Source organism: Mercenaria mercenaria, chromosome 15 (genome assembly GCF_021730395.1).
Source record: "Mercenaria mercenaria strain notata chromosome 15, MADL_Memer_1, whole genome shotgun sequence".
NCBI lineage: Eukaryota > Metazoa > Mollusca > Bivalvia > Venerida > Veneridae > Mercenaria > Mercenaria mercenaria.
In genome coordinates this window covers 18,056,067-18,073,094 of record NC_069375.1, presented here as the reverse complement: position 1 = coordinate 18,073,094, position 17,028 = coordinate 18,056,067, and the positions used below count along the sequence as shown (strand labels likewise).

Sequence of the window (17,028 nt, the reverse complement as noted above, 5' to 3'; positions counted from 1 at the left end):
AAGTGTAAAATATTTGTGGCCAAAAAGTAATATAGACCAAAGTTCAGAAACAAAGTATTTTACTAATAATAAATGAAAAATGAAATATAAGAAATTTACACAAAAATCACAGCATAACACGTATATTATCATATACGGTATATTATCACATAGTTTTTTTATTACGTAATTGCAAAATGCTCTCATATACACGGTTCAAGAAAGACAGTTTTGCATATCAAGTTCAGCTTTTAACGAGAATTTTCAAGAATTCTCTCCCTTAATTATTGACTATGTTTAAGCAATACCCTTCAAATGGGATTGTCTCCCTTACATCAGCTAAAGTCGTATCATTCATGACACAAGTCAATAATTCTTTGTCGTGGATTTTGCATTGATCTTAATATTTGCTTTGGGCAATACACGGAAATTAAGCTCGCATATAACTCCATAGAAACAACAAAACATGTAGCCAGTGTTTGATATAAATCATGTTGTTTTATAGATTCATATAGAAATATTATTCTTGTAAAGATTTAAAACATTTTTGTATAAAAAGAACAATATTTTGTTTAACTTAGCTTGTGATATTGCGAAATTCGTGTTGTCATGTTACAGAAAATGAAAACATTTAAATAAACTCTTTTCTTTTCATTTGAAACTTTGAATCCTACCAGAAATTCAGATTTCTAAACATAGAACTATAACCAGCTTACACAGTAGAAACAAAGTGTGATCTAAACTCATCTTAATACATCAAGTACTGTGCATACTTAATAAGTGAAATGATTTTTTTCGGTGTTCGTGCGAAATGAATGACAGAATAGGATCAGCAAATCCATGAATCGCGCTAATAACTAAGTCTTGTATAAACAAAGAAATACAAAAACAAAATATGCCATTCAGATATGTGTTTGTACTTATTATACAATTAAATCATGAAATAAAATTCATCTGTGTAAACTAAAGGGCTATATTCATAGACAATACTCCAAATCCACTCATTGAGAGCACTCAAATAAATTGCCTAACGGTCACATCTTTACTTAGGAAATATTCAATTTGTATTCATAAAGATGAGTGACAGCTGAGCCAACTCACGAGAGTGAGTGAATGTTGAGGGAGGTCCTGGGGTCACTTGAGTGTTTCTCAAATATTATAATGCAAGTGTAGCTGATAAATACAATATTTAATTCATTTGATGGTAAAACTAGAAATGTGTCCATGGGACACAAATGCCCCCACTACATGACAATGGACACACATTTTTTTCCTAGGTCAGGGGCCATAACTCCTACAATTCTGAATAATTCCGGACGCGAAACCCCAGGTGCACAACTGCACATGCTGACCAACATTCCTGTAAACTTTGGTTACTCTAGGTCAAATACTTTTGGAGCTTCGCGCGACACAACATTAAAATGACCAAACTTTTACTAAGTCAGGGGCCATAACTCCTACACGACTGAATGAATCCGGACGCGAAACCCCAGGTGCACAACTACACATGCTGACCAACATTTCTGTAAAGTTTTGTGACTCTACGTCAAATACTTTTGGAGCTTCGCGCGACACAACACTAAAATGACCATTTTTTACAGTCAGGGGCCTTATCTCCTACATGACTGAATGAATCCGGACGCGAAACCCCAGGTGCAAAACTACACATGCTGACCAACATTCCTGTAAAGTTTTGTGACTCTACGTCAAATACTTCTGGAGCTAGGCGCGACAAAAACCTCTCGGAAGGACGGACGGACGCACGGACGGACGAACGGACGCACGGACGCACGGAAAAGGGCAAATCTATATGCCCCCACAAAAGTGGGGGCATAGAAAACAGTGTCGTGTATGCAGTGAAAACTTAAGTGCATAGGGCTATATTCATAGTCGTCACTCGAACTCACACTTGACTCAAACTTGGGTAAGTATCATTCAAGTGGACCTCGAGTAGACCTTGCGGGAGTGTAAGTGGAGTTCGAAAGACATATTCATAAATTCCACTCAGTCTTAACTTTCGGAAGGACAGCTCGAGTAATGGTTTCATTGTACACAACGGATTTAGAGGATTATAACGGTTCATATGACAATAGCATCAAAGATATGCAGAAGTGCTGATCATTACTTTTGTAGTTGGAAGTTGATATCTTATTGCTCGTCTGTATGTTTATCCGTCCGTTTTTTCGTCTATTTGTTTTATAATACGTCATTCCGTCCGTTCGATCGTCCATCAGCCAATCTACTCATCTGCATTTAATTTAGTAGAGTTTAATTCATACTTAGAAATACAGAGTTTAATTTTCGCGGAAAATGAAATTTATTTAAACAACTGAATTTTTAACTCTACAATTAATTGTTGGTGTTTCCCGAATGCCAGCCCACGTATTTTTTTAAAGTGCAATTACAAAAAACAACATAATTGAGCCGCACCATGAGAAAATCAACCAACAATATAGTACGTCGTGTGTTTTTGGGAGTGAGCCCCGTTAGGCTAGGTTTCGTAGATGTATATTTGATTTCCTATATCTGTTTTAACCGTTTTTATTAATTAAACAGTCTTTTAATTTGTTGGGTCTTTTTTGCGTTTTCGTCGTCCTCAACAACATGTATTAAAAAAGAACATAATATATTTTTCCAAAATACACAAATATGAACTTCCGCTTAAAATGACATCTAAGCTTACTTTATGAGACCTTGAGAAACACTCAAGAGTCCCCAGGACCTCCCTCAACAGTTACTCACTCTTGGGAGTTGACTCGACTGTCACTCACCTTTATGAATACAAATGGAATCTTTCCCGAGTGAGGACGTGACCGTTAGGCAATTTATTTAAGTGTACTCAATGAGTGGTGTTGGAGTATTGTCTATGAATATAGCCCATATTTGTGTAAGTTTTGTTTTTGGTGGTTTTTTTTTTTTTTTGTTTTGGTTTGTTTTCTTTTTTTTTTTTTGGTTTTTCGTTTCTTTTTTTTTTTCTTTTTTTTTGAAAACAAAAGAAAATATGTTTTTTCTTAATTCATTTTGTCGAGGACAACGAAAACGCATCAAAACCAACAACAAATTAATAGACAGTAAATTGATACAAACTATTAGCAAATAGATATAGGCAATGAAATATAGATCTACGGACCCTAACCGTACTGTGCTCATCAGTCATTCCCAGAAACAAACGTCGTAATAACAAATATTTACATTTCACAAGCCTAGATAACGGTAAACTCATACTGAAAACTATAACCATTCCCTCCAATTTGATGACACTACGAATACCTATATTTGTTAATGACATCTGAAGCATTTTTTTATAAATGATATATTTGTAATCATTGAAATTACGCGGGCTGACTTTTTGAAAACACCAACAATTAATGGCACGAGTATAATTCAGTTGTTATAATAAATTTTACTAAACTCGTGTATTTTTACTTTCATTCTATTAATGCAGATGTGTAGACTGACGGACGGACAGACGGAAGAATTATTAAACAAATGGATGTACGGACGAACAAACATACGGAAAAGCAATAAGTTGACAACTTTCTACTATAAAAATAACGATCAGCCCTTTTGAATATCTTTGATGTTAATGTCATATGAACCGTTATAATCCGCTAAACCCATTGTGTAAAATGAATGCTTTACTCAGGCTGCCTTTCCGAAAGTTAAGATGTAGTGGGATTTATGAATATGACATTCAAACTCTACTCACACTCCCGCAAGGTCTACTCGAGGCCCACATGAGTGATACTTACCACAGTTTGAGTCAAGTGTGAGTTTGAGTGACGACTATGAATATGATCCTTTAGCTGTAAACGTTGCTATTTTGCATCTTTTTCACGAACAAAACCGTGACAAAAAATGTAGGGCGTACTAAAGATTCACGGAAAGCATGCTTTTATAAATGTTTTTTTTTTTAATGTTTGCATGTTTGTTTCAAGCTTGAATTTCGTTTCTAAAATAGATATGATAACCCTTTCTTTGCACAGCGAGGAAACCATGCTACATCTGTTATTTAAATAAATGTACGCATTCTCTCCCCCCTCTCACCAGCTTTCACTGACAGCCTAACTTATAAATTATAGAAAAGTATTCTTTGACGTAGTTTGTCGTCAAATGTTTCGATATTCCAAAGATATTTAGCTTTCAGTCGGAAATAAAGTAATTTATGTTGATTGGTATTGTTCTCATAAACAGTTTGGTGAAAAATCATAGCTCTGTTCTGTTTTGTTCTGTTCATGATTTTTTTTGTCTAATGAGACAATTATGAACGTTATTATTTCAAAAGTCTATATTGAATCGTACGTCAGTTGTTGGTATATGCAGTTCCGCAACTTAACACCGTTTAAGTTACATCAGAACTTTAAGAAATCCCCAAGTTTTTTATTATTTCTTGATACACTTTGAAGTTAGATGGAAGCAAGAAGCAAGAAGGCTTTACCCTATAACAATTATAATTATACCGTTGTTTATAATCTCAAGAACACCTACATATGTGATAATAAATTGTCATGCTTTAGAAAATTTAATTTATTTAACTCTAAAGTAAAAGAAATTGAAAAGTTTAGTGATTTTCACTATATGTTCAATATAAGCGATGGAGATACTTTTAAAACAAGATCGGAAGCAGGAAGATGTTCAGTTAGAATAAATATTTTCATATTAAATTGAAGAGAAGAAATTGATGTGTATTCTCATATCTGCTAAAATATTCACAAACCAGAAGAGTTATTTGAAATTAATCATTCAAAATAAACATCTTATATAATCTATTGGTCAAGGTAATATCAGCAGGGAAACCAATCTTGATTATCGTATAATTTTCAAGGGGGACAACCTACTATGATAAGCCAGTCACATATGATAAAAGCTGGGGATGTTATAACAAAATATATCACTTTTATTGCGAAATGTATCGAATGTTAAATAGCTTTACAATTTCTTTTACCAATAGTTCCTTTGTTTCTATTGATCTATTTTTACATTGAGTAATACCAATAAGCTCGGTAATGATATAAATATCTTTTTGTCTTGAGGAAAAAATCTCAATTAATTTGTTTATTTTTGCGTATTCAATATACATTTGAACTTTCGGCAAAATTAAATATATTTCATATTCAGTTTCGTGGGGAAGAAATTTTACTAACACTTTTGTACATTACTCACTTTCCTTACAGAAGTATGGATTTATCCATTTTCCTCGATAGCAGGCTACTGTAGGCATGAAGTTTTTATCTAGGAACATTTCATTTTTGCCGTTAAATAAGTCAAACTGTTCCGTACACCGCAACTGAATCTCTGTTCCATGTTCCATCATTCCAGCAGTTGTTATTGATTCGTTAGTGTTGGCTAAATAATAGTTAGATCCTTTCTGTATGCCTAGTTTGCACCCGTCTGAAAATGTAGAAATGTCTGCTAAAGTTTGACATATATTGTCTTTGCGGAGGAAGTCTTTGCTCAATGGATTCCTTTAGATGAGTTTAAGTGATAAATCATTCTAAAAAGCAATATTTGACATAATTTATCAATCAATTATACTTTTATCACAAAATTCTACTGGATTTATTGTTATACATTGACAGTGCACTTGTTTTGGATCAGGACTGCAGATACAAGGTAAATGCTTCCTATTGTTTACATTATTATAAGAACTGTTTTTATCGTGGAGAACAAAACAGTTTGCGTTTTCTATATATAATCTTGATTAGAAATTTGACCTTCCGCAAAGGGAAACCAGATACATGTACGGGACGGGATAACAGCTTATTTGTAGTAGATTTGTTCAACCAAACATCGTTTTTCTGTAAAATTATAGCTTGAAATTGTTCGAGTTTAATTCGTCCGAAAGCTGTAAATTTGCTGAGAAGCAAGCCGGTTTTATTTTAATAATAATCGCCTTTACGTACCATATAATTCGACTCAGTTACTTTTCCTTAACATATTCTGCCTACTAAACATGGTCATATTTACTGACCAATGTATTTGATTGGGATCAGGACTGTCCCGAGCAAACAGATTATTATGCTTCTTGCTTTTCATTTTATTATGTTTCTGATAATGAAATTTATGGATCGAGAAACCATGTCATAAAATCAATCATTTCAAAATGATCTCCAAATCTATTTTCTAAATTCCCTAAAGCAAACGGTACAATGTGTAAAGGATAACAGTTTCCTTTTTAATTAAATTCATTTTCATACCAAATTATAACGATAAAATGCATATAGAACTGGGCTGTTTGTTTTACTATTACAGTCGTTAAGGATTGGTCTCACAAAGCATCATTTTCGCGTAGCTTGGTTGTTTAGATAATCGTAAGCAGCAACTGCATATAGTGAAAAGGCGGCCCATTTAATATCTGCAATATTTGCTGTGTCCGGGAAACAATATCTATTTAACTGGTAATGTTAATTTCTTGAAACAACTGAAACACAGTGTTGAAAAACGATCATATTATACGAACTACTTTTATACAAACCTGGTTTACATTCCTGTGGAATATTATCTGTCCAGTTTCCTAAGTTGCAAGTTGTTTCAAATTTGGTCACTTTTGTTGTAATAGTCTGGTTAAAATGGAATCTTTCCTTGCAAACAACGGTTATCTTTCGTGGAAACGATACAAAGACAACATTTGTAAATAATGTAGATAAACTAAATAAAACTGTGTAGTGTTAAACATTTTCAATGTAAAGTCGACCTGTATTTTTGTAACATGTATGTCTTTCCGTTTTACTTCCGTTAGAGTTATTTTGCTAGCAATAGAATTACACAAAATAAGGTCAGAACAGTCTAGGAAATTTACTAGACGTAACAAACCTAAAACTGAAACATAGTTTTCCTTTAAAAAATCTGTTGTTTTTTTTTTTACAATTTGAAGTAGCTTGTGTTAAGCAGTCTTTTTGCGTTACAAATTATCATTTGGTTTACAATTATTAAAGGAGACTAACTGTTATTCTCATAAAATCGCATTTGGATGTTTTGATTTAAGAATGACAACAATGAAACATTGTTATATTTGCATCATTGTAACATGAAAATTATGGCAGTCAAGAAATATAGTTATCAATGATAAAAATATTATCATCATTAACATATCAATATTTGATATTCACTTCAGAGTAAATGTAATATATAAAGTCAATAAACATTTTCAAATGCATTTCGTCACTAGGAAAAACATGCGCTTCTCAAGTGATGCAACAAAGCCCCTTAACAATGGGTTATATTTAAATCAAATGAACACATGATGTACACTGAAACTGTTATTTACTGAAAAAAATATAGAATGGTTCAAGTTTAGTATTTCCTACCTCTTCCATATGTTTATATCCACGTGCAGCCTCTTGTTGCACCCTTGCGTTTGAGACTGTTGGAACTGAACATCCATCTAAATAAAAAATGATTAATATGCTATATTGTTAACTTAAAACAATCTACGCGAATAAATCGAATAGTGTAATCAATAGCCATGCATAATATCCAGTGAAAATGCTTGCCAACGTCCTTTTTAATTTATTGTTGGACATATGCTTTATTGTATATAAATAACCTTGGTTAGTGTTACTTTTTGCGGAATATTGTTCTCTGATGTTAAGTATCCAATACTGACTCATTTCAATATTTTGCAGACTAATGTACAATTTTATAAAAATGTTTAATCCGTCTAAGATACAAAACATGATACCTTCTAAAATACGTCAGGTTAAGACTTATTACTTATTTCTTAATTTGACAAAATAAATAAACTCTTTAGATATCCAAATTCCAGAAAGATGTGTAATACAAATGTTTGTATCGTTAAATGTAATTACCTGGTATACATTTATATCGATTGGTCCAGCTTCCCAACGAACAAGTAGAATGTCTTATTATACTTGTAACTATTTTCTTGGAATTCATATCTTTCATTTTGTAGCCCTTGTCGCAAGCAATCTGAAGCTTTGTACCATTGTCAAATATCTGTGTTGTTCCATTTGCTCCGGTTAACAATCGCGAATCGACCCGAAAAGAAATTCCATCGAAGAGTGTCAGTCTGCATGGCTCTAAAAGTATTATATGTTTCTAAATATAGTCCCCCGTCAACCTCTATCTTAACCGTCATACGTTGAGTACTTACAATCATTCAAAACTAAAACAAATAAAATTTGAAGGACCATTCCCCACACACTCATTAAGAAGAAAAGTTCAAATGTGTGTGCACTTTAAACAAAATGACAAATACGTAATTACCTTTCGGTAAAGGCACAACAACAGAAGATACTAAAACATTTCTGTATGATACAATACTGAACTGGGCTTTTGAAATAAAAAAAAAAGGAAAAACATCTGCTGAGGAAATAAAGAACAACATATAATACTGATGAATGACTCACTAGGGACACACTCCGGAAACTGTTTATTTTCCCATTCTCCGTACCTGCAAGTAGTCGTCATTTCCTCCGACAGCGAATAACCAGAATCACACTTTACAGATATCTGTCAGGTCAAAAGTAATAAAAGTAATAACAATATACTTTTTAATACACAAACATACCTCGTATACTACTTGAGTAATTCAGAAAAGAACAGAAGAAAATGGTTTGTATGTTAAAAGGAAAGAAAGAAAATAAACAACGACTTTATGGGAGCATTAAATGCAAGCAAGCAAGCACACTAGTAATAGCAGACTTAGTTTTATTTTCGTTTATTGTCTCTTAAAATTACAGCATAATTCTAGTTGGCTTCTTACATTTATCTGCAGTTGGTTTTTTTTCAGCAGTACGGTAATCATGCAGTGCACATTTTTTAAATTTAATATCAAAGCACGTATCATATATGCGGTGTCTCAAATATTTAAAGTGTACTACTTTACTTCAGATATGCTCCAAATACAGTGTACACTGCATATTCCGTATGTACACCAAACCTGCTGTTTTCCAGCATTCATGCAGTATGTTTCAAATATCTATATCATATTGAAAATATAATGCAGATATACTGCAAATGCAGTATATGCTGCGTTCAGTATATGCCACAATATACCAGTACTGCAAACTTAGTACTTACTGTTCGAGCAATTATCTCATTATAAACTAGTGTATTTGTTTTACGATTTAATTATTTAGACTTTGCTTGAAATATATTGTTATTGCAAACAATAAATTAGATCTGGTTTCTGTCCACTGATATATTTGTTTGATTTGCACATTGTTTCAATGCTGAAATGCTAGCTCTACAATCAGACTGTTAAAATTGTCTTATACAATTCACCCCTATATATAACGTATTTTTCAGTATTTGTATTGATATGCACTGCACCATTTATATCGCGTGTATGCCGAAACATATTGCATGTTTGTTTGTTTGTTTGTTTGTTTGTTTTGGGTTTAACGCCATTTTTCAACAGTATTTCAGTCATGTAACGGCGGGCAGTTAACCTAAACAGTATTCCTGGATTCTGTATCAGTACAAACCTGTTCTCCGCAAGTAACTGCCAACTTCCCCACATGAATCAGAGGTGGAGGACTAATGATTTCAGACACAATGTCATTTATCAAATAGTCACGGAGAACATATTGCATGTATACATATATACATATAGATGCAATTCACAGGCAACATACTCATACATTTTGCGAGTGCAAATTGTAATTCTTTTTATTCTACTCTGTTCTGTTCTATCTTGTTATTTTGATTTTATACGTTATTCTAATTCTATTCATGCTTTGATAAGTTTCTGGTTCCTCTTCTGTTTGAACATTTATTTAAACGTACACTGTAAGCCTTTTATATCTATTTACATAAACATTATTAAATTACTTTTCATTTTTAAATAAGTTCACTTATTGACCCGTTTGCCTCGCAGCTGTTTGCACTGTAATAGTATTATGAATGCACATGTCACTATAATAATAATTTCTTATATTATCTTACAGTAACATCCTCCGCGAAAAATTAAAGGAAAAACGTAGTCAGATAAAGTGATGGCAACATAAAAATTATTTTTCAAGAACCGGTATTTGATCAGTTAAGAAATTTTAAGTTCAAGAAAGTGGCCATATCAAGAACTGAAGTTAGAGAACAAGTGTTTCAAGTAGTAAGTGGTGCACAGAACACCTGAAGAACAGATTCTTGAAATGGTTAAAGAACCTTTTCTTGGACATTGGAAAAGTGAAGATCAACTTCAGGGCTGTTCATAACCAGGTATGTCACAGACTTTAAGGTATACACATGCGCTCTTAGTATAATTATAACTATTGCCTGACCTTAAATTGAGCGTGCGGGTTGATCAAATATTTGACAGGAACATATGTATAAAATACGCCCTGGTTTGGTTAATCAATTAAAATCTGAAATATTCAGTCACATACGGCATCTGAAATCCTCAAGTTTAATTATCCTGGGTTAAAATTTCTCAAGTATTTATTAAGAGACATGAATCGCTTGTAAACATTCCTTAACAGTACACCGAGAATCTAGAATATTTGCATGTATGAATGTAAAATGATGAAAAACAAAATACAGCAAATATTAAAGTGCCAGTATTGACGTTTTTATGATTGAAGTCACAGTCGCGCAATTTTATGCTGATAAGAAAGCAATGCAATGCAGAATGTTTTCGTGTTATTGCAGCATAAATATAAATAAATATTTCATATCCTCCATGAAAACCCATTTCTTAAGTGTCAATGCCGTGTCTATCTATATTATGTTCACTTCTGTTTGTGATAGGGGAGTTACAAATCACTTGTAAAACATTTTAGTGGGTAGGGCACAGTTAACGTCTGCCAGTTTTTTCACAGTTGTATTACAGTAACAATTGGATTGTCAGTAAATGTATATATGTCAAACAATTACAGCAATAAGGAATTTATCAAAATGGAATGAAGAGCAAACTTGATATTCAAGGTCAAAGGTCAAATTTATGTGAAAATCACAAAATTTGGCATATTTGAAACTTAATTTTATTCTCAGAAAACAGTTTGTTATCATAAACTACTCATCTTTGTCTATGTAATGTGTATATATATCAGTAAAACTCAGAAATGCAAATATCATTGCAAAAGGTCAAGGTCAGCCCTGATGATTGAAGGTCATAGGTCATTTTCATGCACAAATGTTATAACTGTTACCATTAACTTTTGTAATCTGTTTAATACGTCTTCACATTATTAGTCACTGAAGTTAATTCATTTTAATGTTTGTATGTCAAGCAAAGTCAGCAGTGCAAATGTAACCCCAAAACTACCAAGGGTAAAACTAATATCATAGGTCAAAGGTCAAATTTGTGTGAATAAATGCATTAATAGCTTCCTTTTTGAAAAATAACAGATACCTTTTTACATCATTAGCAATTGCTCGTGATTTAGTTTGATGCATATATGTCCCACAATGTCAGCAATGAAATATAGTCTGCAATGAGTCAAGTTCAATGTGATATTAAGGGTCAAAGATCATTTTCAAGTAAAGGGATGAAAAAATAGCTCTTTAACTTTTCTCTTTCTTGATATAACCTTGTCGATATTAGTCAATGATATCTGTTCTTTTTATTGTATAACTGTTTGGCAATGTCTGGTATGCACATACAATTTCGAAACATTCAAGGTTAACCATAATATCAAAGGTCAAAGGTTAAAAGAGTGGGTAAAATTATACAATAATATCACCTGTTTTAAATAATAATTATTGTTTAAAGGTATTTGTTTTGTCATGTTAGCAACAGATCTATGTTATGTTACTGTATATTTGTCAGACGATGTCATGAAAGAGAAAATAAGTCAAGGTCAAACCGGGTTTAAAGGTCAGGGGTCATTTTTACATAAAAGATCAAAGTCGTAGTAATCTTACTCATTTCTATGTTCAAAAATAGCTTGTTCTTACAATTCACTGTTAACAGTTTATTTTAATGTATACATGTCAAGCAAGGGCAGCAATTTAGGTCTTAAGTCTTGAATGAGTCAAATTCAAATGTGATATTAAGGGTCAAAGGTCATTTTCAAGTAAAAGAATGAAAAGATAGCTCTTTACGTTTTCTCTTTGTTGATAAAATCTCATCGATATTAGTCAATGATATCAGTTCAGTTTAATGTATAAATGTTAGGCAATGTCTGGTTTGCACATACAATTTCAAAACATTCAAGGTCAACCATAATATCAAAGGTCAAAGGTCAAAAAAGTGTGTAAAATGTTGCAATATTATCAACTTTTTGTATTAGTTATTTTTGTGTAACAGTATTTGTTTTGTAATTTTAGTAACTGATCGTTGTTCATTTTACTGTATATTTGTTAGGCGATGTTATCGAAGAGATAGTATGTCAAGGTCAACCCTGGTATTGAAGGTTAGGAGTCATTTTTGTATAAAAAGCACAAAATGCAGCATACTCACTCATTTTTTGTTCACAAAAATAGCTCGTTGTTATTCACTGTTACCAATTTACTTTGAAGTATAGCAAGATCAGCAATTTAGTTCTTATCCGAATGAATCAGAAGCAAACCTATTATTTAAGGTCAAAGGTTAAATTTGTTTAAAACTTTCGCAAAAAACACCATTTTTATAATGATTTTTCTTTATTGCTTTGGGTATTTTTGTCACTAGTAAAACTAATCATTACTCATCTTAAAATATCTAACAGACAATATCACTGTTGAAATGATAATAAAAATTGTTCCAGGTGAAACCTGACATTAAAGGTCAAAGGTCATTTTCATGTAAAAATTCAAAATACAGCATATTTATTTTTTTTTCTTCGTTAAAATTTTACTTGTCATTTCTTTCATTGAAAATAGTTTTTCTTATGTATAACTGTATGGCAATATCAGCAATGCAGATCTATTCCAAAAACAGTGACTGGTAAAGCTTAGATCAAAGGTTAAAGGTCAACTTTGTGTGAAATATCGCAAAAATAGCATTTTTGCAATACTTTTTATTGTTTATAAACGTTTTGTCATGATGATATCATCAGACATGAGTCCATAGATCAACCCTGATGTAAATGGCTAAATGTCATTTTCGTGTAAAAATTCAAAAGTTAGCACTGTAATTTTATTTCTTTGTTAATAAGATATCTTGTCGTTATAACTTGATGTTAATTCATTTTAATGTTGACCTTTACTTGCTTCCTTATTTACTGCGTTTCAGCTTCTTATGGCCGTTTTATATTTAAGGTCAGATGTTGCAATGAATTGTACCGTATTCTGCAGGTCGCTGGCATCTCCCCAGAGCTTGGTCTCAAATGAAATGTCTGTGAACCAAACTTTCTGGCGTGCTTCTTCCAGATTGGAACAGGTCTGCAGGATGAGGAATGGTGTTTGTTTGTTCCTCTAATCCGCACTGTTATTTAACTGTCTTTGCAACACCAAGCTTCTTCGTGTGTTTTCTCAGGCCACAGTGTCCAGTGTGTCCAGTGCACAGCAGGAGGATAGTTGTTTAGATGTGCCTAATTTAGCTTGTGTAGACTGTCATGATGGGACAGGTAGCGTCCATTTATGTTCTTCCGGTCTGACGCAAAGCTGTTCTTCAGTAGAGTCTGGAGTTGGAGGTTGGGGCTGTATTTGCATGGATGCTTCCTTTGCAAGTTTGTCTGCAGCTTCATGCCCGGCTTTGTTCACATGTGCAGGAATCCATTGAAATGCTACATTTATGTTCTCAGACATGTCTCGTTAAGATGTCTGATTGCCCTGCTGAGAGAGCCTGAAGGGCTGATTCGGAGTCTGTTAGGAAAACAATATTCTGTCCCCTTTCTCCTCGCTCATACAATTGAACTATGGCCAATGTGAGGGCTTGCATCTCGGCTCAGAGGTTGGAGCATCTCTTGCAGAGTGAGAGTGGAGCTGTCTGGATATGTGATGTAGGCATCACTCCCAGCATTCTGAAATGCTTTTTCCACTGATCCATAGGTATATGCTTGGATCCAAGAGTGTACTGGATGCCTGATGCTGTTTTCCCACCTCCAATCTGGTCTTCGAAGCACAATGTCTAGGAACCCATTGATCGGGTACAAGCGGCTCTGCTTCTGTGTCCATTGCTGTTGCTTTCCCTTTTTGTAGTTCTTTGACGATATGATTGAGACTCTGTCGTTTCAATCCGTTCTTGGTTTTGCTCTCGAGTTTTGAGTGGATTGGATGTGATGGTAGTCTCTTTGCCTTCACTGCCTGCACAATGGCTTTTGTACTCTCGTCTTGTCTCTAATGGCTTAAGGTTAAATGTCTTTTCCATTTCTTTATTAGAGTTGTTTTCATTGGTAAGAGTATTATCCTCAGGCCTGAATTTCGAACCTTGTCCTGTTTATCTTTACTGGTTTAGGAAGCTGTTACCCATGAGGTGGACGCGTTCTCTGTAGCTGGCCGAACGGTGTCTGTGTACGCTTCCCGTAGGATCTTTCCATTTGCTCCGCAACTTGTTCCAGCCAGTTCTTTATACTGTGAGTTCTTTGAAGACCCTCACCTTTGACCTTTAATGTCAGGTTTGGCCTTGACTATTTTTTCATAATTAAGAAGGAATGATGTCATCTGCTATATATACCTTTAAACGAATAATGATTCGTCATTACTTTTGACAAAAAAATACCCTAAAATGATGAAAAATCATTGTACAAATGCTGTGTTTACTTATTTTTACACAAATTTGACCCTTGACCTTTGATGATAGGTTTGGCTTTGACTTAAGACCTACATTGCTTCCCTTGCTTGACATATGTACATTAAAATAAATTGCTAACAGTGAATTGTAACAATAAGCTAATTTTGAACATAGTAATGAGTTAGATTACAACTACTTTGATCTTTTATGCAAAAATGACCCCTGACCTTTAAATCAGATTTGACCTTGACTTATTATCGTCTGACAAATATACAGAAAAATGATCATATATCTATTGCTAACATGACAAAACAGATACCTTAAACAATAATAATTATCAAAAGCAGGTGATATTATTGCAACATTTTACTCACTCTTTTGACTTTCGATCTTTGGTATTATAGTTAATCTTAAATGTTTTGAAATTGTATGTGCATGCCAGACATTTCCTAACATTTAAACATAAAAATGAACAGATATTATTGACTAATATGACAAGGTATTATCAACAAAGAAAAATGGTAAAGAGCTATTTTTTCATCCCTTTATTTAAAATGAACTTTGACCCTTAATATCATATTTGAACTTGCCCATTCCGGACTATAATGTATTACTGACATTGTGGGACATATATACATTAAACTATCTAACGAGTAATTACTAATAATTAGAAAGCTATCAGTTATTTTTCAAAAAAGGAAGTTATTTATGCATTTTTCCCCCAACTTTGACCTTTGACCTCTGATATCAGCTTTACCCTTTGCGGATTTTGGGTTACCTTTTCACTGCTGACTTTGCCTGACATACAAACATTAAAATGAATTTACTTCAGCGAGTAATTATGTGAAGACATATTGCACAGATTAGAAAAAGTATAGGTAACAGTTTTCACATTTGTGCATGGAAATGAACTTTGACCTTATATTATTAGGGCTGACCTTGACTTTTTGCAATAATATTTGTATTTCTGATTTTTGCTAATATATACACATTACATAGATAAATATGAGTGTCTTAAGATAACAAACTATTTTATAAGAATAAAAATAAATTTCAAATATGCCAAATTTTGTGATTTTTACATGAATTTGACCTTTGACCTTGAATATCAAGTTTGAACTTCATTCCATTTTGATAAATTTCTTATTGCTGTCATTGTTTGACAAACATATATTTACTGACAATCTAATTGTTACTGTAATTAAACAGTGAAAACCTGGCAGTCGTAAATTTTACCCTACCCCACTAATATTTTACAAGTGAATTTTACCTCCCCTATCACAAAAATAAGTGAACAAAATATAGATAGGCATGGCTTTGACACTTAAGAAATGGGTTTTCATGGAGGATATGAAATACTGTTTCCAGAAATGTATAAACTTCTTTTGGCCTCAGTTGTTGCAATAAAAGTCCGTGAGCTCTCGGGCCAAACCGTTACTCTCCATTCATCGCTCGAGGAATATTACGTTAACATTTTATCGTAATAAGCTATATCCAATACCGCTTTAGCATAATTTGTCAAAGGGCGAAGTCCATGAAAGATTTTGATAATATGGCTTGTGTGAAAAGTTCAATAAAAATTAATACAGAATTTAACAGAAACGGCATTGATGTCGTAACAATGTCGTAAAACCACAGACGCTTGGAGGACAGGACAGTCCCCCACCTCTCCTCTCCGCCCCTTCCAAATTTCAGGCAATATTGTAGCCTTTTTGATCATTATATATGTTTTGCCGGGACACATAATGTATCATCCATGATTATGATAAATATATTTCGTCTGCCGAGGGCTGGGAGGTCTTTGGACTACTGTTTTTTGTGGGGTTTTTTTCTTTGTCAGGGTTGCGGGTTCGCTCCCCGCTCTCAGCGATTCCTTTTTTTTTTCTCAAGATTGTTTATTTTTTATCTTGACATTTTGTCACAAAAAAGAAAAGAGATATCTACGTTTGCTAAACAGGTCGCATTTTTATCGATCGAGCTACCAGTCGCAGCCATTTTCCCGTTATGTCTTCATGTTGAACAGTATTCAGATTGTAAACAGCATTTTCATTGGTCGTTATTTGTTATATTCTATTCTAAGAAATTGACGGGAAGGTGGCCATTTAACCTACGGTCGTTGAATGAGTGAGACGTAAGTAGGCAATTGTAGGTATCCGACGACGATAATGCAGCATAACTACATGTTTAAGGGGTGCGGTTGTCTAGTAGGCAGCATGAAAGCTGCAATATTATCAATATTATTATTATCATTGTTATGTTGATTTTTTGAAAACAGAGCTTAATTGATCCGCTTACTTATATGTTGAAAGAAAACATGTTCATGTTAACGGATGTACGGTGGTATGTAGCTTACGTAGTTCGGAATAAAGGACATGCATTTTTTACATCAAATAATCTCGTGCGCACGACATCTTATCACGTGCGCAAGACATTTTATCTCATCCACACGATATTTTAATTCGGGTGTACGGCATCTTATCTCGAGCGCACGACAT

The 17,028-nt window shown here is 33.4% G+C and overlaps 1 protein-coding gene across 3 annotated transcripts in view; it reads right to left on the bottom strand.

Annotated features, from left to right (window-relative positions):
* The window catches only part of LOC123549374 (sushi, von Willebrand factor type A, EGF and pentraxin domain-containing protein 1-like), a 95,623-nt gene that overhangs the window by 55,043 nt on the left and 23,552 nt on the right, over positions 1–17,028 (bottom strand). For all 3 annotated transcript variants that reach the window (XM_053524673.1, XM_053524672.1, XM_053524674.1), the window contains 5 exons: positions 8,349–8,451; positions 7,788–8,018; positions 7,287–7,363; positions 6,455–6,578; positions 5,143–5,370 (listed from right to left, as the gene is read on the bottom strand). In XM_053524673.1, the coding sequence (XP_053380648.1) occupies positions 5,143–5,370; positions 6,455–6,578; positions 7,287–7,363; positions 7,788–8,018; positions 8,349–8,451 (763 nt within the window). The remainder of the gene's footprint in view (positions 1–5,142; positions 5,371–6,454; positions 6,579–7,286; positions 7,364–7,787; positions 8,019–8,348; positions 8,452–17,028) is intronic.